The sequence below is a fragment of the Elgaria multicarinata genome, chromosome 16 (assembly GCF_023053635.1).
Source record: "Elgaria multicarinata webbii isolate HBS135686 ecotype San Diego chromosome 16, rElgMul1.1.pri, whole genome shotgun sequence".
Taxonomy (NCBI): domain Eukaryota; kingdom Metazoa; phylum Chordata; class Lepidosauria; order Squamata; family Anguidae; genus Elgaria; species Elgaria multicarinata.
The window spans coordinates 30,247,846-30,275,690 of NC_086186.1; the positions used below are offsets into that span (position 1 = coordinate 30,247,846).

At 43.6% G+C, this 27,845-nt stretch overlaps 1 protein-coding gene across 2 annotated transcripts; it reads right to left on the reverse strand.

The window, feature by feature from the left end:
* Positions 1-27,793, reverse strand: UACA (uveal autoantigen with coiled-coil domains and ankyrin repeats). 2 transcript variants are annotated; one of them, XM_063142705.1, is made up of 19 exons: positions 27,381-27,793; positions 23,972-24,105; positions 21,726-21,814; positions 21,167-21,231; positions 20,448-20,505; positions 19,140-19,210; positions 18,936-19,042; positions 17,974-18,155; positions 17,429-17,469; positions 15,858-15,947; positions 15,019-15,126; positions 14,088-14,120; positions 13,361-13,459; positions 12,944-12,980; positions 9,513-9,565; positions 6,023-8,755; positions 3,738-3,830; positions 3,295-3,360; positions 1-2,989 (listed from the first exon to the last, which is right to left on the reverse strand). In XM_063142705.1, exons 1-19 carry the CDS (start codon positions 27,414-27,416, stop codon positions 2,918-2,920), a joined length of 4,167 nt encoding a protein of 1,388 aa, XP_062998775.1. In that variant the 5' UTR covers positions 27,417-27,793; the 3' UTR covers positions 1-2,917. The 2 variants fall into 2 exon arrangements, with proteins under 2 accessions (XP_062998775.1, XP_062998774.1); XM_063142704.1 differs by having other exon boundaries at positions 3,738-3,890.
* Between the last annotated feature and the right edge of the window lie 52 nt (positions 27,794-27,845).

A 27,845-nucleotide genomic window follows, 5' to 3' on the forward strand; every position in this document is an offset into this window, starting at 1 on the left:
ACAGGAGATAAACATTTATTGATATGTAGTGTGGGAGGAAGCATCGAAGTACACAAAATGTCTCCCAGAGAAAAGGAAGTTACAATACTTTCAGCATTAGTATATCAAAACCAGTCGGTTACTAAGAGCACTTGGTGAATTGGTTTCCCACAAGGGGCAGATACAGATGGGACGCATTCGCGGAAGCCCACCCAGCTTCCCACCTCCACTCTGCCAATTAATGTGCAGGCACTTCTCAGGGGGTGGGTGGGGGTGGCACAGTATCCTTTGGGCTCTAAGTGGAGACCACTGGTTCCACTGCAGTGAGGACAGAGTCCCCCACCGGACACCACAATTACAGTCCAATTAATGTTGTTAGAGGCAAAAGCTGCACCCACTTGTCATTTGCAAATCTGGAAGTTAACACATTTGTGCTCAGTGCTGTAGCGGAGCCAGGGCTTGCAGGGGACGCAGCGCCTGCATTTCGGCTTTAGCAGGGATGCTGACACCATCTTCCACCCCCTTCGGAATCCCCCGTGTCCCTCTGAGCTTAGCAGCAACCCTCACAGTAGCTGGGAGGAAATGGATTTTCCCAGCAACAGGATATTGTTCCCAGCCGTAATTCAAAGGGTTTTGTGGTGGGCTAGGTCTGGAATGAGCAATTATGACCGGAGCTGAAAACTGCTAGAACTGGTTTGTTGATATGGATCAACACAGCTGTCTGCAATCTGGACTCTCCTTGGGTGGGGTGGAGGGCAGTATAGGGACGGTCACGACAGGTGCCTGCCCTTCAGCGTTTACCACTGCACTGCCGCTTGCGCTTAATTTACTTTCCTTCACATCCTGCTCACGATGTACCAAAGAGCAGGTATAGCAAGCTCTGCCTCCACAGGACACAGGTGTCAAATAAGAATGGGCCCACGGCTGTAACCACGGTGAATAAGGCTTTTTGGTTTAGGTGTCTTCTGAACACAGCCCAGCTTTCTGGCTTAACCACCGTGGTTAATGCCATGGTTTGAGGTGTCTTCTGAATGGGGCCAATGGATCAGGCTGGCATCTACGCATGCCCATTTTGGTATCAACATGTCAAAGGGACACAAGTGCCAGAATTGCCTCAGCGCTTAGCTGATGGATTATTCACAGACCAAACTCAACGCCATACACTAAAATGGGCAGACTGGCATTCTTAATATTCCCATTTAAGAATTTGTGTTGCCTTTTTTTTCCAGAAACCCAGGATTCCATGGTTTTGCACTTTGGGATTATTGCACTTTCACTTTTAAAATTCCCAGCAATGATCTATCAAGTCTTGCAGTGCTTATTCATACAAACACACGCACTAAGCATGGTTAATTGTCTCATTCTACCTCTCTCCCTGCATAAATAAAAGCTATTGTAGCGGATTATAGTACATCATTTACAAAATATAGTATTTAAAACTGAATAAAGAATTTTAAGAAGCTGCTGTTAGTCAAGTTAATTAAATCTAGCACATATGAAGGTTTATCAAGTGATATTTGAACTAATTGGGCCCATTTTTGGCATAGAAAAGAACATCTATGGGCCCAACTTCTACCCCCACTCGGCCCCACACAGCAGCAGTAGCAGCATCCTATCCAGGCCCATCAAAACGAACAGGCTTTTCACAAGTTAAATTGCAAAGAGATTTGTGCCTTAGGAAAAATGGCTGGGTGGTAGAGGCAGCCCCTCCGAGACAGGGGTGATGCCTATCAGTTAGCTGCAAGTCCAAAATGGAGGAGTGGTCAACAGTTTCAGAGAAACCACCACATAAGTCAGGTTCACGTGCTCCGGCATTGTCAAGCTGTAGCCACCAGCAGTCACCTTTCAGGAGATGCTGCCTCTTCCCTTGGCACAAGACTCGAGAAGGTCAGTCATTTTTCAAGGTCAGTAATTTGTAAGAGCAATGGTTTCTTCCATCCCACCGTCCAGCCTTCAACACATGGCTGGACCAAATGCACTATAAGAGGAGCACATGATATCATGACTTCCCAGGGCCTGTAAAAACCCCACTGTGTCAAAGGCATGTGTGCTATTTTCTTTGCGTCTGCAAATATTTTCTTTAGGTTTCCTTCTTTTCTGACACTGTTTCAACTACTGTGTTTTTTTTTAAGTTCAGTAAAAGTTGTTTCCTTCTTTTAATAAAACAAAAAAGAATTCTCTAAAATAAATGTTAGGCTGCTGCATTTCAAGACAAGGTAACAACGTTTCACTCACATCTATCCCAGTCCTGCTGTTTGTGAAACTACAAGTAAATCAGTAACAAAGAATTTGTGAAAAAATATCTCTTGTAAAAAACAAATTACTGTCTGATGGATTTTTCTCTCAGGAAAATAGCAATAAAAAGAAGGCACTACTCCTTAAAACGACTTTAAAAATGCAACTTGGCCAGCCAAGCTGCAATACACAGTTTTCCGCTGGCAGCCTTCCTAAGAAGTTGGTTGCCAGACAGTCAATCGGATGCAACCCTCAAAAATGCCACCATTAAAAAATCCATTTGGAAAAAGCAAGGGCAGAATACTTTGGCCACACTGACTTTGGATCAGTGCACATGCATATTTTCTATTGAGATGGATCTAGGTTGTCTTGAGCAGAGCAGAAGAAAAAAGACATTATCTTCCGTTTTAACGTTGTCAATCCGACATCCAGAACTTTGCTCTTGTCATCATTTTGACTACCAATAAATAAGAACCACAGACTTTTACCTTTCAAACCAGAAGTCTTGTAGACAAACAATAGCCCTTTTGCTTTGCTAAAAATAGGTCTGTGTAAATACAGTTTCTCCACATTCTGGACAGAAGCAGGAAGGGAGGAGTGTTTTCACAACGGCAGCCACAAAATCTAACATGTAAGAAGCCCTGAAAGGGTTAGTACACACTACTGCAGTCTCAGGACTCTGACAACAACAGCATTAAGCCCACTAGCACACGAGCCCCTGCCGCATCCGGATGATCTGGAGCAAGGCAGCTTGAACGTCTTCATCCATATGACCCTACGAAAGGAAGAGGAGATCTTCAAAATACCGCGCTACCAGCAACTTTAACAACTGACACCCCCCACCCCAATCCATTCTTGTTCAGAGGTAATACTGTCCCAAAACCTCACGGGATAGGACTGATTTTAAAAAGAGGAAGCGAGCTCACTCCAACAGTATTACATTGTTCAAAATAGTAACAGCTATTACAACGAAACGAGCTGTGCAGGCAAACGGAGAAGCCGCTTCTTTGAAAGTTGGTCGGGAGGAATACAGGAGTACGACTCAACAAGACAAGACCCACAGACAGCAGCAAGACCTACCTGAACAGCACTAAGAAGGTGCGTCCGATATATTGAGATGACCTCCTGGTGCTGCCTCTCAGCATCCTAGGACGAAGGAGCACTCTGGTCATTTCCCACAGTTAAATTTTCATCAGAGTTCAGTCTGCTTTATAAATGATGAGGAGGGACATGATGTTACACAGGGGGCTGATGCCCTATTCCTGGGCCAATGGGAATCCCTACAATTCCTAAGATGTCAGACTTTGCAACCACAAGGACTAGAAACTTCATCTTGAAAATGAAAGCAGAGCTTCATAGGAGCTGAATGCTGTTTCACATTCAGGGCCCTTTCTGCAGTTGCACAGAGCTGCAGCTCATACATGGCCCCCGGACAGTGCTATTTCCCCACCACTTCCAGGTACAGGGTCCCCAATTAATCACAAGCATCAGCTATTATCATATTGTTTCAGTTCACAACTTACAGCCAGCTGCTGCTGCAGGGTCTTCACCTGGTTCTGGAGCATTTCCATCTGCTGAATCTGCCTCTTTGCAGGAAGGCCACTGTTGTATGTAAGCTGAGAGAGACCGTTAAGGGCCTGTTTTAGCCGCTCCACATCATTAAGTAGCTCAGTTATCTTCAAGAAAGACATTGCCGGAGTTCAAAACATATGCCTTCCTCACTGATTCCTCAGCATTACCTATTGAGTTTGCTTTTTGGGAACTTGTTGCCATCAGAGTGGGAAATGGTCTAATGCTTTGCTTCCCACGTTCCTCTGCCCCAACGGCCTGTAGCACATATTATTTATTTATTTGTTTGTTTGTTTGTTTGTTTGTTTGTTTATTTATGCATGCATGCTACAGTGAGAATGCAACCCAAGCTCTGGAATTTTGATACCCTCCGCTGGGTGCTGCAGGCTATTTTTAGCTGGGGTGGTGAGGAGGATCACAATATGCTATGCCAGAAGTCTTCAAACATCAAGTTATCAGTATGCAGGAGAACAAGAATTTCCTCCATGCCAAAAAGAAACATAAGAGCTACCCCCATTAATATTGAAATCATGTTAAGGTCTAGTAAGTACCAAAAAAAAAGTACACTGCCACTTATTAAACACAGCGTGTTAATTCATTTGCCCCTGTACAGTGAAAATGGACTTTTGAAGAGCTTCAACATATCATTAGGACATAAGAAATGCCCTGATGCTGGATCAGACCGAGGGTCCATCTAGTCCAGCACTCAGTTCGCACAGTGGCCAACCAGCCATCGGCCAGGAATGAACAAGCAGGACATGGTGCAACAGCACCCTCCCGCCCATCTTCCCCAGCAACTGGTACACACAGGCTTACTGCCTCGAATACTGGAGATAGCACACAACCATCTGGGCTAGTAGCCATGGATAGCCTTCGCCTCCAGGAATACATCCAACCCCCTTTTGAAGCCATCCAGATTGGTGGCCATCACTACATCTTGTGGTAGTGAGTTCCGTAATGTAACTATGCACTGTGTGAAGAAGGACTTCCTTTTATTTGTCCTGGATCTCCCACCAATCAGTTTCATGGGATGACCCCGGGTTCTAGTATTTTAAGAGAGAGAGAGAGATGTCTCCCTATCCACATTCTCCACACCAGGCATAAGTTTGTCCACCTCTATCATGTCTCCCCTTAACCTCCTTTTTTCCAGACTAAACAATCCAGTTGATGTAACCTTCCCTCGTAGGGGAGATGCTCCAGCCCTTGGCTCGTCTGAGTTGCCCTTTTTTGCACTTTTTCCAGCTCTGTAATATCCTTTTTTAGGTGTGGTGACCAGAACTGTACACAGTATTCTAAGTCTGGTCGCACCATAGATTTGCACAAGGGCAGTACGATACTGGCCGTTTTATTCTCAATTCCTTTTCTTATAATGCCTAACATGGAGTCTGCCTTCTTTACAGCGGCCGCACACTGGGTGGACATTTTCATGGAGCTGCCCACCACAATCCCAAGATCTCCTTCTTGTTCGGTCACTGCCAGCTCAGATCCCATTAGGTTATACTTGAAGTTGAGGGGTTTTGCCCCAATGTGCATCACCTTACACTTGCTTACATTGAACCGCATCTGCCATTTGGACGCCCACTCTCCCAGCTTGGAGAGATCCCTTTGGAGCTCTTCACAATCCCTTTGTGTTTTAACAACCTTAAATAATTTGGTGTCGTCAGCAAACTTGGCCACTTCACTGCTCACTCCAATACTGATCCCTGTGGGACCCCGCTATTTACTTCCTTCCATTGGGAGAAGTGACCATTTATTCCTACTCTCTGCTTTCTGTTCTTTAACCCGTTACTGATCCATAAGAGGACCCCTCCTCTTATTCCACATCTACTAAGTTTATTCAGGAGTCTTTGGTGGGGGACTTTATCAAAAGCCTTTTGGAAAACCAAGTAAACAACGTCCTGGAAACCACAATTACTGCTCATTTTACATGCCAGATATGTGGGCATTCTTACATGTGAGAAAGGCCAATCTGATCCATTCCAAAGCTATTTAAAGGAGTATGACTCACCCCTTCAGGCAACCAAGTTGTATTTATTTCCAAGTCAACTTGTGTAGGATCAAGTGCTTGTCTGGATCCATTGTAGCATCTCTTCTAGGCTTTCTGCCCTCCAACCCATTTCACAGGGCGGCTCAAGGATCCCTCCTTCCCCAGGCTGATGCCCTCATTTAGCCAAGGACCCTCAAAGGTGTTGCTGCCTCATATTCAGCCAGCACAGTTCTCCCCTTTTATCGAGCTCACCTTGTTATCTTTCGCTTCCACCTGCTTTGCAGACTCCTGGATTCTTTTCTGCAGCTCCACAATCGTGCTCAGAGACTTGTCGCATCTCTCTTTCTGGTCCTTGATCTCCTGCTCAATGCTGAAGCTCCTTGGCTGGAGCAGCTCCTTCTCGTCTTTTGTAGGCAGCTCCTCCATTTTCACCTGCAAAGCCTCTTCGCGCATTGCCTCAAGCTTCTTATTCAATTCAGCCAGTTTCTCAGCCATGCTAATAACTTGGCCTTCTAGCTTGAGTTTCACCATCTTGTGCTCAGACATCTCAACCACTTCTCTACTTTCCAGTTCCCTTAAAGCTTGTCTTGTGCTCTGGATTTCGGACTGCAGGTTGGAGATTTCCTCACATTTTGTTTGACTTTCTCCCTCCTTCCTGCTCAAGGCAGATTTCACGGCTGCCGTTTCTCTTTCCAACCCTTCTTTGATTCGAGTGTGCTCTGCCAAAGACACAGAGGTGGCTTGGAGATGAGCTAACTCCTGCTGCAGTTCTTGCACTTTCTGGAGCTCTTGCTGACAACATGCCGTCTTGTTGTTCAGTTCTCCTTTCAGCTCCTCAATGGTGCGGCCGAATCGCTCCTTTAAGGCTTCTACCTGCTCCACCGGGACATACTGGCCCAGGAGGCGGCTCTGCACATGGAGTGCCTCGGACTGCTGCCTGGCACTCTCTTCCTGAAGCCTCTCCTTTTCACACTTTATCTCTGCAAACTTCTGCTGCAGCTCCCTCAGCTGCTTGTTCAGGTCATCTGTCTTCTTCACAAACATCCTCTCCATTTCATGTGACTTCTCTGCAAGGATGTAATTCTGCTGCAAATCAGTTTGGTTCGCCAGGATCCTAGCTCTCAACTTCTCGTTTTCCCGACTCCATGCCTTGCTTTCTTCCTCTTTTTCTTTGTGCTGCTCCCCCTGTCTCAGCAGCTGGCTCTTCAGCTCTTTCACAGTGGCCTCGAAATTACGCTCCTTCTCTTCAAAATGGGCAAGGGGGGCGTATTTTGACTTGATGCACTCCTGGATCATGTCAAGCTCCTTTTTCTGGGCTTCGATCTCAGCGTGCAGCTGGGCAACCTCATCTTGCTTGCTCTGATATTTTGCCAGCACCTCAGAGTTGCTTTCCTGGAGCTCACGAATGCTTTGATTCAGAGCTGCAACCTTATTGTCATGATCTTGTGTGCTCATATATTCCGCTTGTATTTGGCTCTGGAGGACTCGCAGCTTCCTTTTTAATACCCCATTCTCTTCATTTACTTTGACAAATTCCTGTTTGACACCTTCCATTTTCCCCTTCAAATCTGACAGCTCCTGGCCTGTTCTTTCCAACATGCTGTTCAACACAGTCTTGGTTTCCTCGTGAGCTTCAACTGGCACATACTGCTCTTTCATGACATCGTGAAGAGCTGCATTTTTGGATGCAAGTTCAAATGATTTGGCTTGCTCCTCCTTATATTTTTGGCCAAGCTCAGCCAGCTGTCTTGTCAGGTCAGCCACAGTGGTTTTTAATGCCCCTATTTCCTTCTTGTGCGTTTCTGGAGGGACATAAGCAGCTTGAAGCTGACCAACGGTATCTCTTAGGCAGACTTTCTCTGCCAGCAGCTTCTCTGCTTCTGCTTTGCACCTGTGATACTTTTCAGTGGCTTCCGTGAGCTTTCTATTCAGCTCCCTGACCGTGACGTCGCTCGCTTTCTTCATGTCTTCACTGACTTTAAAAGGCACATACTGGCTTTTCACCTCGCTCTTGAGCGCGTCCATTTGCTGCTTTAGCAGGCTGCTGTCCGCTTTAGCCCTTTCTACCTCCTTCTGCAAGGTCTGGTTCTTCTGCTTCAGTTCTGAGTGGGCTCTCTCGAGCTCTTTGGTTCTTTGCTCATACCTGCTTTTCACATGCCGATGTTCCTCTGGCCTCACATACTGGGCAAACTGAGCTCTCTGGTTCTCGAGTTCTGTTCTTAGCAACTGAGCCTCTGTGCACAATTTCTCATGCTTCCTCTCCATTTCTGCTAACTTCCGGGCCTTCTCATCAACTTCACTGGACAGCGAACTCTTCATCTTTTCAAACTTGTCAGCAAGCTTCGCTGTGGTTTCCTTCAGCTGGCCTTCTGCCTCCGAGGCCCTCCTCTCCCTTTTCTCACGTTCCATCTTCAACATCCCAAGTTCCTTCTGCAGCTTTTTGTTTTCCTCCACCAGCCTCGCTTCATCATTCCGGAACTCTTCCACTAGCATCTCATTCTGCTTCAGCTGGTTCCTCAACTTGCCCACTTCGGCAGAGGCACCCTCGTATTTGGTTTTCATGTCTTTCAACTGATCCTTCAGCTCCTCAGTCATCTTACTGCTGCCTACAACGGCTTCACTTGTCAGGTGATCCTTCAAGGCGAGGAAGTGCGTCTGCATCTGCTTCACCTTGCCTTCGGAGTCAAACATCCTCTTCTGTACGTCTTTTAAAGCATCTTCCAATTGCTTGATCTGCTGATCGGACTCCTGCTTAGTTCTCTCGCACTCGGACACCAGCGCTTTGCATTCAGCCGCTTTGTGGGACAGCTCCAGCTGAAGCTTGCTGATGTCCCCTCTTGCTGTCTCGTAGCAGCTCCTCATGTTGCTCAACTCACACTTAAGAGCTTCAGTCTCAGAGGCAGAAGACTGACTGGGACCCAAGAGCTCCAAAGGTCTCACCATGGATCGGCTCTGGAGGTTAGCTGGCACTGAGGCAGCGATGTGCTTTAAACAACAAACATATGAACTCATTAACTTTCAGAAAGTGGAAAAAAGTGCCTTTAAAGGCTCTTTATGTAAAAGGTAACAGCCTCCGTATCGCTCAGTGGTAGCGCACTGGCTTTACATGCGCACGGTTCCAGGTTCAGTCCCCATCATTCCCAGTTAAAAGGCGAGCACAACTCAGGTAGCAGCGCCGGGAAAGATGCCTGCCTTGGGGAACCACTGCTGATCGTTCTAAAGGGCAGGGGGCAGACGGACGACGGACCTCGCCAGGGAGTTCCCGAAGAGGCCTCTCCTCCACTAGCACTTTGAAAATGTAACGCACACCCGGTTAATTGGAATAGCTAAGCTGAATAACTGAGACCAGAAGTTCAATTTATTTTGCTAACTTGGATAATGCAATAACCCTGGTCATTTACACTCATTCCTGTGCACTTAAGTTTAATTTCTGATTATTGGAAGAGACTGCAGTTCATTCCATTAGCTCTACTGGATCCCAGGCCCAGGCCCACTCCCCCAATTTCTGCATGGTACGTTGATGATATTACAGAGAAGCCTGCATGGGAATTTTGAGATACAGAGAAACAGGGAGCCTGACATAGCATCATGGAGCCTCAAGAGGGCACTAAAAGACCAAAATCAGTGATATATTAACATGCTAAACATCACCCCCAAAATGTGCATATATTGCACCAGTAACAATGCTGTGGATGCCCAAATGGTATTTACAAACGCAAGAGTGAGCCAAAAACAGGATTACCTGTGGTTCTGCAGAGTACACTGAATCCTGCTTAAGCGGCACATCTTCATTCCCTTCAGAAATACAAACACATGCACTGTCTAATTTGATAAAGTAAAATAAAGATGTTTATGCAATATATATCCAGAGAAGTAACCAGGTAAGTTTGTTGCAACAAAAAAAAAGAGTCTTGTGGCACCTTAAAGACTAACCAATTTATTGTGACATAAACTTCCATAGAATAGAATCCATTTCATCAGGTGCATGACGTGTTATGCTGAGCTGACCTGTATATATACACAAGACTTTGAAGGCGGAAGAGGAGGGTTGGAGGGACTGAAATGCAAACAGACTGTGACAATTACGTTAAAGTCTAAATGCATATAAAATTCCCACAGTGAGCGCTCACAAAGTAGTGCTGATAACACAAACACCCTGGCATTGGTAAGGTAATTTAAAACTGCGGTGGGACAAAAACCTAACCTGTTGATTCAAGCCACAGGTGACAAAACTGAACTTCTTGAGCAAATACAATTCAGTGGTTTCACACTGGAGTCTCCCTTGGAAGTTCCTCAATTAAGGAACGGCTACTTTAAGGTAGTAGTAGAGTGTCCTGGAAGGTTAAAATCATCTCCCTCTGGTTTCTGACGTAAGAAAAAACAATATTAAAGTCTGTGTCCATTGATTCTCTTGTGTAGACACTAGCCTATTTCTCCCATGGAGAAACCAGATGCATCTTCAAAACAATGGCACTGCTATGGGTACTTGCATCATGCAACATTGTGCCAATATTTTCATGATTGACTTAGAATAATGCTTTCTCAGCCCCTGTCCCTAAAACCTCTCTCCTCTCCCTGAACAATGACATCTTTGTCATCTAGATCCACAGACAGGAGGCACTTGAAATGTTCCACTGGTACTTTCACAACAGTCAAACTGAGCCTAGACCAGTCCTTGTAGCAGGTTCACTTCTTGCAAACTATGTAACAGACATGCAAGCACCACATTATAACAGAACCCTGCTGATCGACACATATCAACATGGTTCTGGAATACACCACAAGATTCACTGTATACAGTCAAGCCTTATGATACAATCACATGTGTTCTAATTCACCCACCCAATGAAATGAAGAAGAAGAACAAGGCCAGACTGGTATCCAAGAATAACCTACTACAGGACAGACACAAAAGAGAAAGTGACAGAATAAAACTTATTGCTCTTGGCTAAAACCACTCCAATGTATCATCCATAATTTACAGCACATCCTAGACAATGACGCTTTCCTCTCACCGGTGGTGGGCCTGTACTTGCTTAAAGATAGCCAAAAAAACCCACCTCAATGAGCAGGAGGCCACATAACAGAGACATATACACAGGGACTAAATCCTGCAGCAACCCAGATGCCAACACTGCCGTCCTATTTACTCAGGCATCCGTATTACAGGACCTAATAGTGTCACAAGCACAATTTCAATGGTCTGTCACCTGCTCAACTTCCAAAGAGATACATGCTTTCATCTGTCAGCAATGCCCTTCTGCATTCTACACAGGACAAACTGGCCAGCCTCTACAAAAAAAGGAAAGGAAAGGAACCTCTCGTGCAAGCACTTGAGTCATTGCTGACACCTAGAGGGACGCCTGCTTTCGCTGACCTTTTCTTGGCAGACTTTGTAGTGGGGTGGTTTGCCATTGCCTTCCCCAGTCGCGGTTACCTTTCCCCCAGCTAGCTGGGAACTCATTTTACCAACCTCGGAAGGACGGAAGGCTGAGTCGACCTGAGCCGGCTGCCTGAGAACCAGCTTCCACAGGGATCGAACTCAGGCCATGGGGAGAGTTTCAGCTGCAGTAACTGCCGCTTACCACTCTGCGCCTACAAAAAAGCTGGATGCAAATCTCACCTCGCCACATCCTACAACGAGGCCAACTTACAATAACACTTCATGCAATGGAATCATAGAATAGCAGAGTTGGAAGAGGCCTACAAGGCCATCGAGTCCAACCCCCTGCTCAATGCAGGAATCCACCCTAAAGCATCCCTGACAGATGCTTGTCCAGCTGCCTCTTGAAAGCCTCTAGTGTGGGAGAGCCCACAACCTCCCTAGGTAACTGGTTCCATTGTTGCACTGCTCTAACAGTCAGGAAGTTTTTCCTGATGTCCAGATGGAATCTGGCTTCCTTTAACTTGAGCCCGTATTCCGTGTCCTGCACTCTGGGAGGATCGAGAAGAGATCCTGGCCCTCCTCTGTGTGACAACCTTTGAAGTATTTGAAGAGTGCTCTCATGTCTCCCCTCAACCTTCTCTTCTCCAGGCTAAACATGCCCAGTTCTTTCAGTCTCTCTTCATAGGGCTTTGTTTCCAGACCCCTGATCATCCTGGTTGCCCTCGTCTGAACACGCTCCAGCTTGTCTGCATCCTTCTTGAAGTGTGGTGCCCAGGACTGGATGCAATACTCAAGATGAGGCCTAACCAGGGCTGAATAGAGAGGAACCAGGACCTCACGTGATTTGGAAGCGATACTTCTATTAATGCAGCCCAAAATAGCATTGGCCTTTCTTGCAGCCATATCGCACTGTTGGTTCATATTCAGCTTGTGATTTACAACAATTCCAAGTCTATAAAAGCTGATGTTATAATAAATTCGTTAGTTTTAAAAAAGGACATTGTTTATTGTGAAAGATTAAAAATAAAATAATTAAATAAAATAAAGGTGCCACAAGACTTTGCTTAAGTAAAACATGCTGCTTTTTTAAAAGGAGGAGGAATTCAGACTGTACTATTACAAGCTGAGAGACAGCTGCAGCAAGACCCTGTAACCATTAGCTGAGCAGCAGGGAGGCCCACAGACTTTATGAACAGCATCCCTGCTTCAGATGAGCATGTTGGGGCATTTAGGGCAATGTGCACCGCGTGCTATTATTGGGAAGGAAATGGAGAGGCAAGGGGACTTTGGGGACTGGAGGACCACAGGTCAGCAGCCCTGGAAGAGGGAAGGAGGGCTGAATATTAAATGCTAATTTAAGCTAGCCAACCAAAATTTAAACCCCTAGTTTGTTGGAACACAGAGCATAAGATCACTATAGAGCATGAGCAGACATATCCAGCTGTATCACCTGATCCTCTCACATTCACTTGTATTGGTTGCTGAGTGTGAGAACACATACCCCATACTCATGCTATGATCATCCCATTGTTTATGAAGGTGAACCCAAATCTCCCATATCCAATCAAACTCTCTCTTCATTCGACTAGACTGCCTACAGAAAAGGACTGTAAATTATTTGGGGCGGGGGGGAAGGTTGTTAGGGACTAATTTCCCTCTCTGAGTGGATACACAAGGAATGTAATTGTAAGCGAAGCTACAATTCGCAAACAATGACAAAAGTGTGCATTGAGGATAACTTCATTGCATGACTCTCCTTCTAGGTATCAAGAAACAGTGATACTCACTGTTACCAAAACTGCTTCCAGATCCTCCATGGTCACCCTGAAATAAATAAAAAAAAAACATGAGTTCAGACAGATAAGATAATTGGGTAACTGTTCACAAATGCAGAGGTTTTTATAATGAAAGTTGCTACTTCAGAATCTGTTCACCGTCACTGTAGATAAAATACATGAAGAATGTTTCCTTCATTTCAAGGGCTGTAACCAGAGGGCTCGATCCATGGAGAGTGCCTCTTGCATAAGTCCTGTTTAAATGTGTAAGAGTGTTATTGCTTTCAACAGGACTTATGCAAGAGGCACTCTCCGTGGATCGAGCCCTCTGGTTACAGCCTTTCACCCAGCTGCAAGCCTCCCCATTCCCATTAACTCTGGGTAGGGCAGTGAGTAGTGGATACACCTCCTAGAATCAAAAGGACATACCTCATAGAATCTCAGCTTCAATTTCAGAGCTTCAACCATTCGCAAACTTTCTTCCTGCTGCTTTTCCTTTGCCATCAGAAGTCTCCTGAGATCATCCTTCTGAAAGTGAGAAGGAGAACATCATTGTGGGACATACTTGGTGAAATGTAAGCACCAAGGAATATTAACATGGAAATCCTATAGGACAGAAGCCAGGGACATGCCAGAGATGGCTTTGTCACTTTCCAGGGCAAACTACCTGCACAGATTTGATACACGCTGGGCCCAAATAAAAGCAGTCCCCAGAAAGGACCCAGCCTGCCACGTAGGGTTGGATTTTACTGCAGTGCTATTTGTCTCTTACTCTGACTTTATTTAAAATAAATTTTATTCGCAATTATAACAACAATGGAAACAAATAACAAAAAGAACACAACAAGAAAGTGTATCCATTTACAATAACTATTCACAACAACATTAATAAAAGAGGGGGGAAGATTCAACACTTGTTTTAAATATGCTAATATAAGCAGTCCATATATCTAAATAAGCATCCAGATGAAATTAGCGATTGTAGGATATATGTTCAAATGCAGCAAGAGCAGTAAGGTCTTATTCTGACTTTGCATGACTTTGCGTAAGTCAGAATAAGTTGTATGAAGCAGTTTCTTAGGAGGTAAAAGAATTTCTCCTTTAGGTTCAGATTTCTAACATAGGTTAGAATGGTAAGAACACACATTCCCTTTACCTCACTTTCAAGATCATCAGCAACCATTTGCTCCTGCAAGACAAGAACAGAAACACAGACATAAATCGTATTTACCTGATATATTTTGTACAGAATTCATGTGTATCAATGTCACTGCTAGAATTCATTTGGCAAAGGTTCTTAATGCTTCTTCTCGTTTCCACCTTCCACTCACACTGAAAAGCTACAAACCGTGATAGAGAGCGTCCTATCAATGTGTCATTTCTCTCCTTTATAAAGTCTTACGCTCATACAATTGGCAGGAGAGTAGAAGGATGGGTGAAGAATCCAGGCAACCATCTTGACCCACCCAGAAATACAGACCCACGTTCGGACTTCTACACTCTGAATTCCACAGTGTTCAAAAGTACAGAACTTTCCTTTAAAATATAAACCCAAATTGCATTTGACACTTTTTAAAAACTGCCTAAAATTGGCAGACTATTGCTGGGGCGTAGAGTTGGTCTTACTTTCACTTTAAATTTAAGTGATGCTAGATGAGAACAGAAAAAGGCACATCAAAAAAGGCAAGTTACTTGTGGCCTGAGACCCCAAAAAAGCCTTGGTGGCTGGGGATTCTTGGGCCAGAGGGTATTCCAGATTAGAAGGAATTTGATTGTATTTCTTCTAACGGAAGTTAACTTTCAGGTGGCTCAGAAATGGAAGAACAGCTCCCAAACTTTTCTCAGTCAAGGGGTCAGTATGCTAAAGTATGGGAGGTCCTTCCCATGGATAAATTCATCTCAAGGCAACATCTAACTGTTGGTATATTAACAATTTTCTGGAAAAGCCACTTTCCTTCCTAACGAAAGCTGACCCTACAGACTGGATCTATATTGGTTGCTGGGAATGCAAATACAAAGCAAATACAAAGCCCAGCGGTAGCACCGAGACTTCTAAACCATAGTAATTAGAACCTGCATTTTGTTACCTCGTTCAGCTGTAGCTGCAGTCCACTTATTCTGTCTAATAGGATTCGGTGTTCCTGCTGGATCTCCCTCAATCTGCCTTTTAAGTCTTCATTCTCCCTTCCTAATTCCTTTTTAAAAAAGAGAAGAAAAAGAGGAGAAGCATCTTAAAATCTAGATCACTTATTGCAGGCACTGAAGTAATTTAGAGATGTACCAAATCCAAATAAATCTTAATGCCCAGCACTCGTGGGCACCCTTCCAAAGAATGGCGCATGGCCCAGCAGTCGCTGCCTTTCCTTGTCTGCACACTGAGAGGCTATCAGCACTTATCTCAAGCCTGTCAGCAGCTGAAGCAACAGCTCTTATTGATGCTTAAATCCAAGCCTTTTCCCCACGCGTAGAGCTGTAAAAGCAAGAGGCTCTTCGTTGGCACCAGGCGATGTGCAGCCTGCCTTGGATATGCCAAGCACAAAACTGCGCAACCCCAATGCCACAGCCAACGCTGGTAAGGCAGGGAAGAGACCGCATTTCTCATACCCAGACTAAAGGGAAATGCTATCAAGATGGTCTCAGCATAGCCAATTACTGGCTGCCTTTCTATATCTTTTATTATTATTATTATTTTTACTTAAGAGACAAATCTAAACAACTAAAGCCTCTGAGCTAAAGGTACATGTAACGTCAGAGATGGGAAGGTTTACCTGTTTAGCTTTTGTACCACAGATACCTACGGGCCTTTGAAAAGATGTTTGTGAGGAAAGCTAGAATCTTCCAGAAATTCAACACTCCTTTCAGAGTGAAGCGTTCTAAAACCTGCTTAGTGGAGAACAACGCGCACAAAGCCTGAGACCCTTTTCACCTGTACATTCCATTGCTCCTTCTGATATGGCTTAAAGTTTGCTTCCTCCACGGCATTTAGTTGACTCCATTTTGGCAGCATGCTGGCCACCTGTTTCACAACATTAAAATACAGAACTGTCAAAGTAAGTTCACCCCAGCAAGCAACGATACTAGTAGCATTGATCATCCCATCAGAAAGTCAGGTTGCTTATCTGTAACTGAAGTTCTTCGAGTGGTTCATCTGTGCATTCACACCAATGGGCTCTGCGCCTGTGCGAAGCCTTGTTCGGGAAACTTCTATACCCTAGAGTTTGGGCGGGAACCCCTCCCCTTCCTGCATCCAATGTATGGGTTCCCGCCTAAGCCTCTCAATTTCTAGGAGACCGACATCGTGGCCTACCCAGTACCGAGAGATACATGGTACCGAAAATGGTGCCAACGTAAACATTAGAACATTACACATATAAGACACCATAGTAGGGATGGAGGGTGGGTGGGTCATGTGAATTTTAAGATGTTTTTAGAATGTTTTAGGATGTTTTTAACAATGTATATTATGGTTTAATTCAGTTTTATGTATTTTATCGCTTATTGTTGTTCAAAATGGAGAGGCGAGTAAGGAATTATTATTATTGTTGTTGTTGTTGTTATTATTAATGCACAGATGACCACTCGAAGAACTTCAGTTACAGGTAAGCAACCTGACTTTCTTCTTCATGGTCTCTGTGCATCACACTGATGGGCGATTAACTAGCTGACATACCTTGTCCCAAAGTAACGAGCTTAAACGATCTTCCCGGTGCTTTCTAGTTTGTCTCGTGAAAGACATGCAGTGATGGCAAGTTTCAACTATATGTCCTTCACCCAGGCATAAAACACACAGTGAGTGCCCGTCAGAGGGAGGGAACTTACTCCCACAATGGACACATTTACACAATGGTGCCTTAATGGCCATGCGCTAAGGCACAGCGATCAAAGATCGCAAAATAATAAGATATCCGAGAAAATAAAACTCAAAACCAACAGGAGAAATACAAGGAGATAGAAGAATTGATAGAATAAAACCTTAAATAATTAATTATTATTATTTTAAGACTCTAAGCACTGTAAACGAAGAGAGAAGTCACCAAGTTGAAGCTACCACAATGGCGGTCAACGAAGGACTGGGAGGTTTAGGCGGGAACCCGTACATTAGATGCAGGAAGGGGAGGGGCTTCCGCCAAAACTCTAGGCTATAGAAGTTTCCCGATCGAGGCTCCGGGCAGGCGCAGAGCCCATCAGTGTAATGCACAGAGACTACGAAGAAGAAACAGTAGCATTGCAAGAGATCCTCAATTAATCAGATTCATCTCAGGCAGCTGCAAGATCATGGAATCAAGCAGCAGCTCTTGCATTCCAGAACAGCCCAGGAGATGGTGAAGCTGACAGCAGATGCTGGCCAAGAGGGCTGGTTCTGCTCATTCAAGGAAGACCACCTTTCCTAGAGGGCAGAACCTCCCCTGCACATACCAACTGGGCAGGACCCATTTGGTGAGGAACTAGCAACCCTTCCCCAAGACTTAAATTTGACATTACAAATTTGACTCTTACCTTTAGTGCAGGCTGCCCTTTCTTCATAACTTCATAACTTGCTAAAGAAAAACAAAAAACAAGACACTTTTCCCACTGTTTAAGCATTCCATTCAAGTTAATGCAGAGTATTAGGCAAAATGTAAGATATTCTCATAAGCTGAGAAGACATTTACCAATCTTCATTGCTATGTATTAGCACTTTACATCCAATAATAAAATCAAGTAAGCCTGAGATTTTAAAAGGATTCCAGCAGGGAAGAGACCCTGAAGGAAAACCATCAACAAATCCCATAAACAAACCTCTGGCAATTTAAGAAAAGAAAAGAAAAAAGTAGCAGGAGCTCCTAGAGGGAAGGAGTTTCAATTTCTGATATCAAGGCAAGTTCCTCAATTGTGGGCAGTGAGCGAGTACTAGTCACTGCAATGGGAGATCCAAGAAGGAAGCCTCCACAAATAAACTCAAGAAGTTGGCAATCCCATGCCAAATACCAGAAGTCAGAAATACCCTTCCTCCTACTCTTATTAACTGCACCCTCAACAAATATAAGGAAAAGTTGGCGCACCTTTGTTGGACTCCTCAATGGCAGCCTTGATCAGAGACAAGATTTCAACACTGTCACCAATCCGCGCATAGTAAGAGCAGTCATGGCCAAGGGCATCAACCAAAGTTACATCTGCACCGTTTCTGAGCAAAACCTCTACAGCATCCTTGCAGCCATATTCACAGCCTAGCATCAGAGCAGTCCTGAATACGAAAGAAGAAACCGTAGGTGTGCATCAGGAATCTGAGGAGATGGCACATGTGAAACACAGATAAATACATGTGGAATCTCAGGAGATGGAACAAGCACTAACTATGGTGTGTTTGTTTTTCCATTCACTTGATTGGAGGAGGCAAGAAGTGGGGGCAAGGAGAACTCCCGATAGGCAAACCACTTCAATAGAAAAGTTAACATGACCCCAAAGAGTAGGAAAAGTCTGGAAGACCTTTCACCAGAGAGCTTTCCATCAACACGACTTCCTCACTTGCACAGGGGCCACGTAGCTGTGCCTCATCATCCTACAAGGAGGATTTACAAGCAATCTCTCACATCTTCAGACTTAAGATATTCTTACTATCTACTCATTGTAACAAGTTGCCTGTTGATGGAGACAGTGGTTCGGTGTCTTGGCTAGTTAATCAACTGTGGTTTGAACAAACCAACATTTGCTGAGTTTAGGCGCAACAACAAAACTGGGTTCTGCCTAACCAGGAGCAGGAGCTTTCAATCTCCCTTCATGAGCAAAGGGGGAGGAGTACGCAATCCCAAGGTTTGTGCTAGCTTGTGGATGTAGCAAGCAAACCATGACTCATTGTTAGATAGGTACTCTACAAAGTACTGAGCACAATGATGGGACTATATAAACAATAAATTGTTTTTTTAAAAATAGGTTTGCTTCTAACAGCTTCACTGTCTGAAAGGCTGGGGGTCTTCTCTGAGGAGCATACAGATACATCATCTGCCCATGTACATGAATGCCTTACCGGTTCTGTTTATCTCTCGCATTGACATCAGCACCCCTATCCAGCAGAAGCTGGCATATGGTTGGACGGCACATCTGAGTGGCCAGCACCAGTGGCGTCCTTCCATCCTAGAGGGAAGGAAAGGAAAACATTAAGGAAAGGGTACAAGGAACTTGACTTGACTATTCCAGGAGAAGATTCTGAAGGGGTCTGTGCAAGACTTACTGCATCTTTGGCATTCACCAAGGCTCCATGGTCACACAGCAATTGTATACTGGAGGAGCAATCTGACATCGCTTTGTGAAACAGAAGAACACCACATCATTAGTGAAGAAAGGGACACCAGCTGCTCTACTTTATACTGAGGTGGGTTTACCCTCCGTTGCTGCAAGGACACACACAGCCCAGTTTTTGTACCTTGTATATGCCCGAGCAATATGCCTGTTTCTAAGAATAAAGCAGCACAGGAGGTTGGTCCCATGAGAAGGAGGAAAGAATTGCCCAATATTCATTATCACCATTATTACTTATTACATTTCTATACCACCCCATAGCCGAAGCTCTCTGGGCGGTTGACAGTGTATCCCTTCTTTCAGGAGCGTGATTTCAAAACAAAACTACAGGATTGGATATATCTAGTGGGTGCAAATCGGGACAGGAGAATTATCCAGTCCTCAGGTTTCAGCTGATGGTATTGTGGCTTCAAAAAATGTGCCAGAAGCCCATCTCCCTTACCTTCATATCATGACATTTTATTTTTTGAGGCAAGCCTTTATTGAACTACGCTTTCAGACAATGGCCACTGCCTATTTAGATGGAAGGTGTGCCAAGCTGCCAATCACACAGTGTCTATGTATTTGAGGAATCTAACAAATATATTACATGTTGTTTTGTGAGTTGTATTCATCTCCAAGGAAGAAATTTATTGCTTCACTGGTACAACTTTATCTGATGTCTGGTAAAGTTTATTCAAGAAAATATTAGTTCTGTTATCTGAAAATGACCCCTATGTTATTAAACAGGTGGCCCTGTTTGTGACAGCAGCTAAGAAAATTAGAGTAAAGTTTTTAAATTCCATTTCTGTCAACTGTAAAGATGATGACCTACCTATTTTAACTTTTTGTAATAACCTATGGTTTACACAAATAAACATGACTTGACTATTAGGTTATTTGTAGGTTGTCAGACCAAAAGCCTCTAACCTGCTTCAATAAGGTATAGAAGCCATTAGTTTCAAGATATAAGAGTAGTATTTCTAACAAATGCTCAACCAGGACACAGCACTTTAAAAGAACTGAAACACAAACTAGCTGCTGTGCCAAATCTTCCATTCTGTGGTAGTCATCTGGGGCACAGAGGTAGTGCGAAAGAAAGGGAACCAACCCTCTTCCAGTTCCCCAAAGCTTCCCTAGCTGGTGTACTGGAAGAACCGCCCAGTCAGCTGTGGCAATGGAGCGGCTATACAAGGCCGGCTGAACACTGTCTTTCCCACGGCACTAAGGACAAATGCTGCAAAAGAGGAGTGTCCCTTACCTGCATCATGGAGTGCAGTACGACCTTGCAGATCCACATTTTCTGTAGGGCAGTTGTACTGTCAGAACAACCAGACACATTTCATCATCCCTGGTCCAACATTTAATGATTCCAACATTTAGCGTTAGGTTTCTAACACTTTTTAAATAAGACTCAATTCCAATATGTTAGTGATGTTCAGCTATGCAAATCAAAGAACCAGAACCTTATATGGCAACTGTGCTGCACTCTGACGTTGTACCTAACCTAATAATTCTAAAGGAAAAGTGCAGGAAGCCGCTTTATACAGTAGCAGACCATTGGTCCATCCAGCTCAATATAGTCTCTACTGACTGGCAACGGTTTGAAACAGGTGTCTACCAGGAGATGCTGGAGATTGAATCTGGAACTTTTTGGATGCAAAGCATGTCCTCTACCACTGAGCTACTTGGTCCTTCCCCATAAGCACTGGATTAATGCTTCACACAACCACAGGCACTACCTGTTTATATCTGCTCTATTAAACAAAGTTTCTCAGCCTTTGGCCTGTTCCTTTGAATTTTTTGAACTAACATTTTGAAGATAAGATTGTCTGATTCAAAACTTTAACGAATTTGACAGCTTCCTCAAATATATAGCTAATCAACTCTGCCAGTTCTTTCCCCACATGAAGAAAAAAACTTTCCTATGCATGCTTTTATCTTTTACATGCATAACTTCATTTGTCAAGCATTTAATACCTGCAGCAGTTTTTGCAGACAAAGCGCATGACCATATTTCGCAGCTAGGTGGAGAGCATTCCTTCCTAGAGAGGTGACAAAGAAACACTGAATGGAGTCATTGAAGACATGCTATCACATTCATTCTATATCAATATTTATAGTCATATTTTTATCGATATCTCATACAGTTACAATATGAATTGAGCATTGTCCACAAATGGTGTTAAAAGTAATTACTATATTTTAACCAGGTTCTACATCTTAATCCATACAGGATGGGAAGAAAGTTGATTCTTTTAAATCAATCTACCCTGAACTGTGAATCATTTCAAATCCTTCCATAACTGCTTGTTTCTCTATGGCTTTCAATTTGCTGCCAAAACCACACCACAACACCAAGGAATCTGATACTATTACAGGGACCGGAACACAGACACTAAAAAACCTCTTTGGTGCAAAAACACACAGAATTTTTGAAAAATACATAAAAACATCTGTCCTGCATTTTTGATAATCTCACTTTAAGGACAACCTTCCCACAAACGCAATCCTTTATATTTTAAACAAGGAACCATACCTGCTGCATCAGTAGCCAAAATGTCAACACCGTGTACAAGAATGACATTCAAACACTCAAGATTCCCTTTTGAGGCTATAACGTGAAATCTAAACAAAAAAATAAAATAAGTGAAATGACTGAGTCTTGGTCACACATGCAGTACAATGCTATGCATATGAAATGGAACTTACCCCCAGTGTAAGTGTGCATAGGATTTTAGCTAAGACCATTCAACAGGGGAATGTGAAAAGTGGTAAACTTTGGCAAAATAATATCAGGGTTCAAAAGAAAAAGGTTTAACAGGCTGTTCGACTATAGATTTCCATCTTCCAATCCACTGCTAAAGCAAATTTAAACTTTTCAGGGTTGTTGCAAATCCTTACAAGAATTCTGCAAAGCCCTTCAAAACAACCCTGTAAATTAGCCTATTGTTATCTCCATATTACAAGGAAAGGTAGAGAAATTGGCTTGCCGCCATGATGAGAAGCAACATCTTCAGGTTTTGGTTCCAGATAATGAGAATAGGTTCCTGAAAACTTTTTACAAATCATTTTAGCCTGCCTGCCTCCAAGTGTTGCTAAATACAAATAGACTCAACCCAGCCAGTCAGTCAGTCATCTCAAACCTTTCAATACAAATCTCGCAGAATAACCCTAGCATTTAAAGATATCACTGCTTACAATTTAAGTCTGAAAACAACTCTATGGAGTAACTTGAGACTGCTATTCAAAATGTCTTAGGTTTTGGTATGTAGAAGGTTCTGAAGTTACCACAAATATCTACCCTTTTATCCTGTATGAGTGCAGAAGTTCAGAGTAGAACAAAAAGAAATTTGTAAGAGGAACAGGCACACACAAGTAATATGAGCCACATGGGAACAACATGAGCCTTTTCTTCTCGTATACAGTTGGACTCGATGGCCTTATAGGCCCCTTCCAACTCTACTATTCTATGATTCTAAATCAATGAAACAACCCCCTCTCCCAGCCCCACCCCACCCACCCCTATAATCCATAGGGTGTCACTGTTGTTGTTGTTGTAGAAAGCTGGCAACGGTCACACTAATTCCTTGCTTTTGGATCAGCTAGATATTACTATGCAAACAAAAGATGTGATCTGCTCATGTCAACTCCACCCTACCACACAAGCTTAAGTCTACGAGCACAAAGCCTCTCTCAATATCCAACTTGTATGTTTTCCTGCAAGGACCATCTTCAGTAATTGCATGTGCTATATGTCTGGCAAGAGTGGACCTCACCTTGAAATCTCTTTTAAACACCAGGGTGTCATTTTTTTTGTCATGGTGCTTAGATGGACAGTGATAGGAAGCCTTGCATATAATGGCTTCAGATTTGGTGCAAATCTCAGGACATACATTCATACTTTCTTCTCTTGAATTTAGGAGAATTGTTAAATTATTCTCTCTGCTATTAGCCTTCTGTGGGTTACAGATAAGTGAATGCATTTCTCTCTGTGTCTGTTTCCAAAGTAAAGCAATACTGATCCTTTTTTCAGAACAATTTATACTATGCCTTTTCTTCAGCTTTTTTAATCCTTTGTATGAGAGCTGGAAGCCGTGAAAGAGAAAGGAAGCCCCTAGTCAAATTTCCCCCCAGCCTTTATTGACAGGATGGCCTGAGGTGCCATTATTCTCATCCCCGCAGTGCAGGTGAGTTCAGGGCTGGGAAACTGAGGCTAAATACCAGTGACATACCTTATGGGGGTGTCTTATAATTCTTAGCTGATGCATTACGGCATGTGCATTAAATGCTAAGTATTCTTCCATGGCTTAAATAGGTATTACAACACATACACTAGGTTACGTCTAATTAATTTTGTCAGCACATGCCATAAATATACTGGTCTATAAAAAGTCCTCTACCCAAGACTTTTCTATAGGTAGATGTTTTGCAAAGATCAATAAACTTGGTTATCCCAAAACACTCTATACGTGTACAAATGTGAAATGCTCTTACCCAGAATAGAATCCTCAGAACTCTCCATTTATTTGAAACATGTGTATGGCGCATTTCCAAGGCTCAAGGAGGCTTACAAGAAATAAACTGCAATGCTTAACACTTCATAAGATCCAACATAAATAACACCATCTGTCTGAAAAACTGAGACTAAGAGTGCAGACAAAAAAGATGCACTTCACAGGCAAGGCGGGGGTGGGGTGCGGGGCGAGAACCACAAGCTTGCGGGGGGGGGGAGTCATTCTGCAGGCCCAGAGCAGTTGATGTCAAGACCCTACTTCTACTTACGCAGATCTCCCTTCCACGTCTAGTTTGGTGGGGTTCAGTCCCTTTTTGGCAAGGACAGATGAGATCTTCTCCACATCACCCCTTTCAGCTGCTTTCATCAACCGATCATCGTATTTGTTCCAGTCTGCAGTCAACTGTGTGAAGATTACAGGACAAATGTGTTTAATGCATAGTGGTAGAAATCAATCAGAAATATTAAGAAAGCATTTATTTCCCACATCATGGTCACAACTCTGATAAAATTGGGGGAGTGGAAAAAAGTATTATTCATCTGCCATGTTGTTGGAAGGACAATAATAGGCTGGATCAGCCTTCCCCAACCTGGTGCAGAGAGGAGATCCCGCTGCACACACACCCCCAAATCTGTTCTGGAGGGTTCCCCAATCCTCCAGAGCAGACTTTGAAGATGTGAAAGGGGGGAGGGAATCACCTCCTCCGGGTTCAGTTGACAGCTGTTCCATCAGAGGAATTACTTCATTGGATTTCACCCCTGGTGCCCTCCAGATGTGGTGGAATGCAACTCCCATAGCTACACTGGCTTGGGAAGGCTGTGCTAGATGGACAAACAGCCTGATCTTGTATAAGGCAGCAGCTTCCCAACTTCCTATGACCATTCTAGTATTCTTTCCTGTAGAATTCAGCATCTACTCTCAAGATGAAGGTATCTTTTCGGTTTTCTGAGTATCCTGGTCTGGATTAACTGGTTGTTGCATTCATTTTGGATTTGCAGACAGGCCACATTCGTTCTTTCTTAGAACCCGCCTCAGCATTTCTTGTTTTTAGGAATGAAAAACTATTGCAAGCATGACTGGGATTTCAAGCAGTCTTTCCTCAAGATTCAAAAACATTCTCTCCCTCCTCCTCAGCCCCCACACACCCAGCTCTCCTTTCTATGACTTTAAAAGACTTGCAGCTTTTTAAACGAAAGGCTTTTCAAAGGATAATGGCCGCAGCACAGGAATTTGTTGTTTTTGAGATCCTTCCACTGTCCAGACTAGTTCCTGTGTAATTTTCTCAACATGGAGATTAATGTGTGCCTGAAGATCGGTCTATTTCCATGTATGAATGGTGGCATAAATGGCTTTGTGCTGAAAATGTACAGAAACAAAAGCTAACACACAACAACATCTTGACAGATATTCTTGGAACGCAAAAAAGAAAGGATTGATCTATGGTGCCAGTCATACAATATGAGGCGCCTGCTTCTTCTGGTAGATGGGTTCGGACAACATGCTGCAGCTCGTTGTGGATTATTTAGCCTGTGATGAGGCGGGCACCATATTAAATATGCAACCCCCACTCAGGGGTTGTTATGTTGTGTGAACCCGGTGAGTGTAAGTTGTACAGGGATTAAACAACCATTGCATAAACATAAAACAGACCATGGGTTATGCAAGGGTTATTTAACCCTCACTTAAGCTATGCTTACTGGGTTTGTATGACATGTCAACCCCCAAGCAAAGCTTGCATATTCAGAATGATAGCTGCATGGACCCCCACCAAATCATGGGGTTCCCCCCCGCCTCCCACTATACAGCAAGCAAATACATACAAAGCACACTACCACAATTTAGATATGTACTTCGCTGAATGGTAGGAAACCCCAGTGAAGAAAAAGTGGTTGCTATGTCTGGAGCAAATGCTAAATTAGTACATGAAGAACATTTTAGCAACTCTTCTTCTTGATGTGCTTGTTTACTACGTGGAGGGAGCTTTCAAACATGCACCGCCTCCTACAGTTCATCCTCATTCTGCTGCGTATAGAGACCAAGCTATAGTTTCCTCTGATTCCCTTGCAAGTGAGCATTTACTTCCAGTGTGAAAGGAAAGAATTACAAGATACATTTAAATCGCCACCTAACTGCAACCCGATTTAAAATGTGCACGCGCACACATTCCTATTTTATCAATAGCTTCAGAAAGGTATGCTGGGGAACATGGTGGCCCACCAGTCTTTCAGTATGACCAAACGCACCTTCACATTCAGAATTCAGACCACAGTAGGAAAATTTCATCACTCAGAGTCAGTACGCAAAACTTGCTCAAAAGGTGAGAGATGTCATATTTGAATATGCTTCACATCATTCTGGCATCTACAGGATTGTGATGGTATGAAATGACCCTGCTTTCATCTCTCAGCCCTGTTAGTCTTAAGCAATTGTTTCCAGCTCTCTTGTAGTAGCGGACATAGATTGGATATTGAACCCATTTTGGAACCATTAGCATTGAAACACCCAACCTTCTCAGGGACAAACCAGACACTGCAAGAGGAACACAAGCATGTGGCTGGGAACTCTTGTGGTTCCCTTATAACAATGCTAACAGCGTTGCTGGGACCCTATGTGAAGAGGAATTGGCAGCAGAAGGGCTACACTTAATCCTTCCCCAACCTGCAGATTCCCTCCTGCAAAATCAATTCCCAACAGAACCGGGCGTCCTGGAGGAGAAACAGCATCCTGGAGGACACTTGCAGGGGGGAAAGGCAGGCAGAGGAGAAACTAAATGTGCCGTCTTTCACACCTACTAGTTTCACCACAAAAATGGGGAACACACTCCTGCATTTCCTGTTACCTCAGGGTGGAGACCAGGTACCTGCAGCAGAAATAAAATTAACTTTGGGTGTAAAACAGTTTAAACAATCCTTTCAAGGTGGTGGAATTGTAACAAGACAGGGACATTTAAGAAGGAAGAAAGCAACTGGAGATACTAGTTCAGCCTCTTCCATTTCCATGTTCCTCCATTTTTACATGGCTGCCAAATGGTGAGCATTTCTATTTAGAATGAAAAGTGCGAAGTGCTGCTAGAGAATACAGAAGCAACACATCCTTTTTCCTGAAAAGACCCTCTATATTGCTGAAATTGAAATCAATGTTTTGACCTCCTCTTCTCTAAATGTCTTTGACATTTTGAACCCTCAGGAAATGAATATTGCCTTTAGATGACAATATAACAGCTTATAAATACCCCAAGGTATCAAATAAAAAAATAATGGTTTTGTCAAATGTTCCCATTTAACATCTATTTTACAGTTACACATTGCAATAAAATCTCCATTCTAAATTAAGTCCTGGAAGGCTGCAAACAGTGGATTTGCCACAGTTAAAACGTTCAAATTACAATGAAAATGCTTTCAAACATTAAAAGCTCAGTAAATTCTTTGGAATAGAAATCCACAAGCTTCAAAATTTTCTGCAACAAGTGTCCATCTTGTCCTTTCAACCACTATTTACTAGGCAAAATAGCTGTAAACGAACATAAGTTCTCAAAAAGTTATTAGTGAAAGCAACAGAATGTTGCAATTCATGCTGCATCAAGAAGGGCAGCGCAACTGGGCAAACGCTTGAAGTTACTCTGCCAACAGCTTGCCTGGGTTTGCTACTACATGCAGTATGTCGTACACGAAACCTACTGTGTTTTTTAGAGCACAGGAAAACCAGCAACTCATCCTAGACTTCCTGAGTCCTTGCTGCCAAGAACAAACAATGCACCCGACATTCAGCTACAAGGAGAGCAACAGCCAGCCAGAGTCCAAGGAGGCCGCCCTTGGTAACCTCTTATTTTGCTGCCCTCCTGCATTCATCTTGGCCATCCGTCTCTTAGCTTGGATCCCCAGTCATGTTTTCTCCATCTTCAGGGTCTTCCTCAGACTTCATAATCCTTGAAGACTGAACAGCTTCCAGAGACAGCCTCTGCCAAGCACGACTGTCACTTCCAGTGTGCCAACTGCTTCAGCTGCCCCTGCCTGGCATTCAAGAAGGAAACCCTACATCAACATGGCTTTGTTTTTGCTGCTTCTGTGCTGTGGCACCAACTACTCTCTCAGCGACTCAGACACAGTAAATATTGCCCAGCTCCAAAATATCTCGTAAACAAT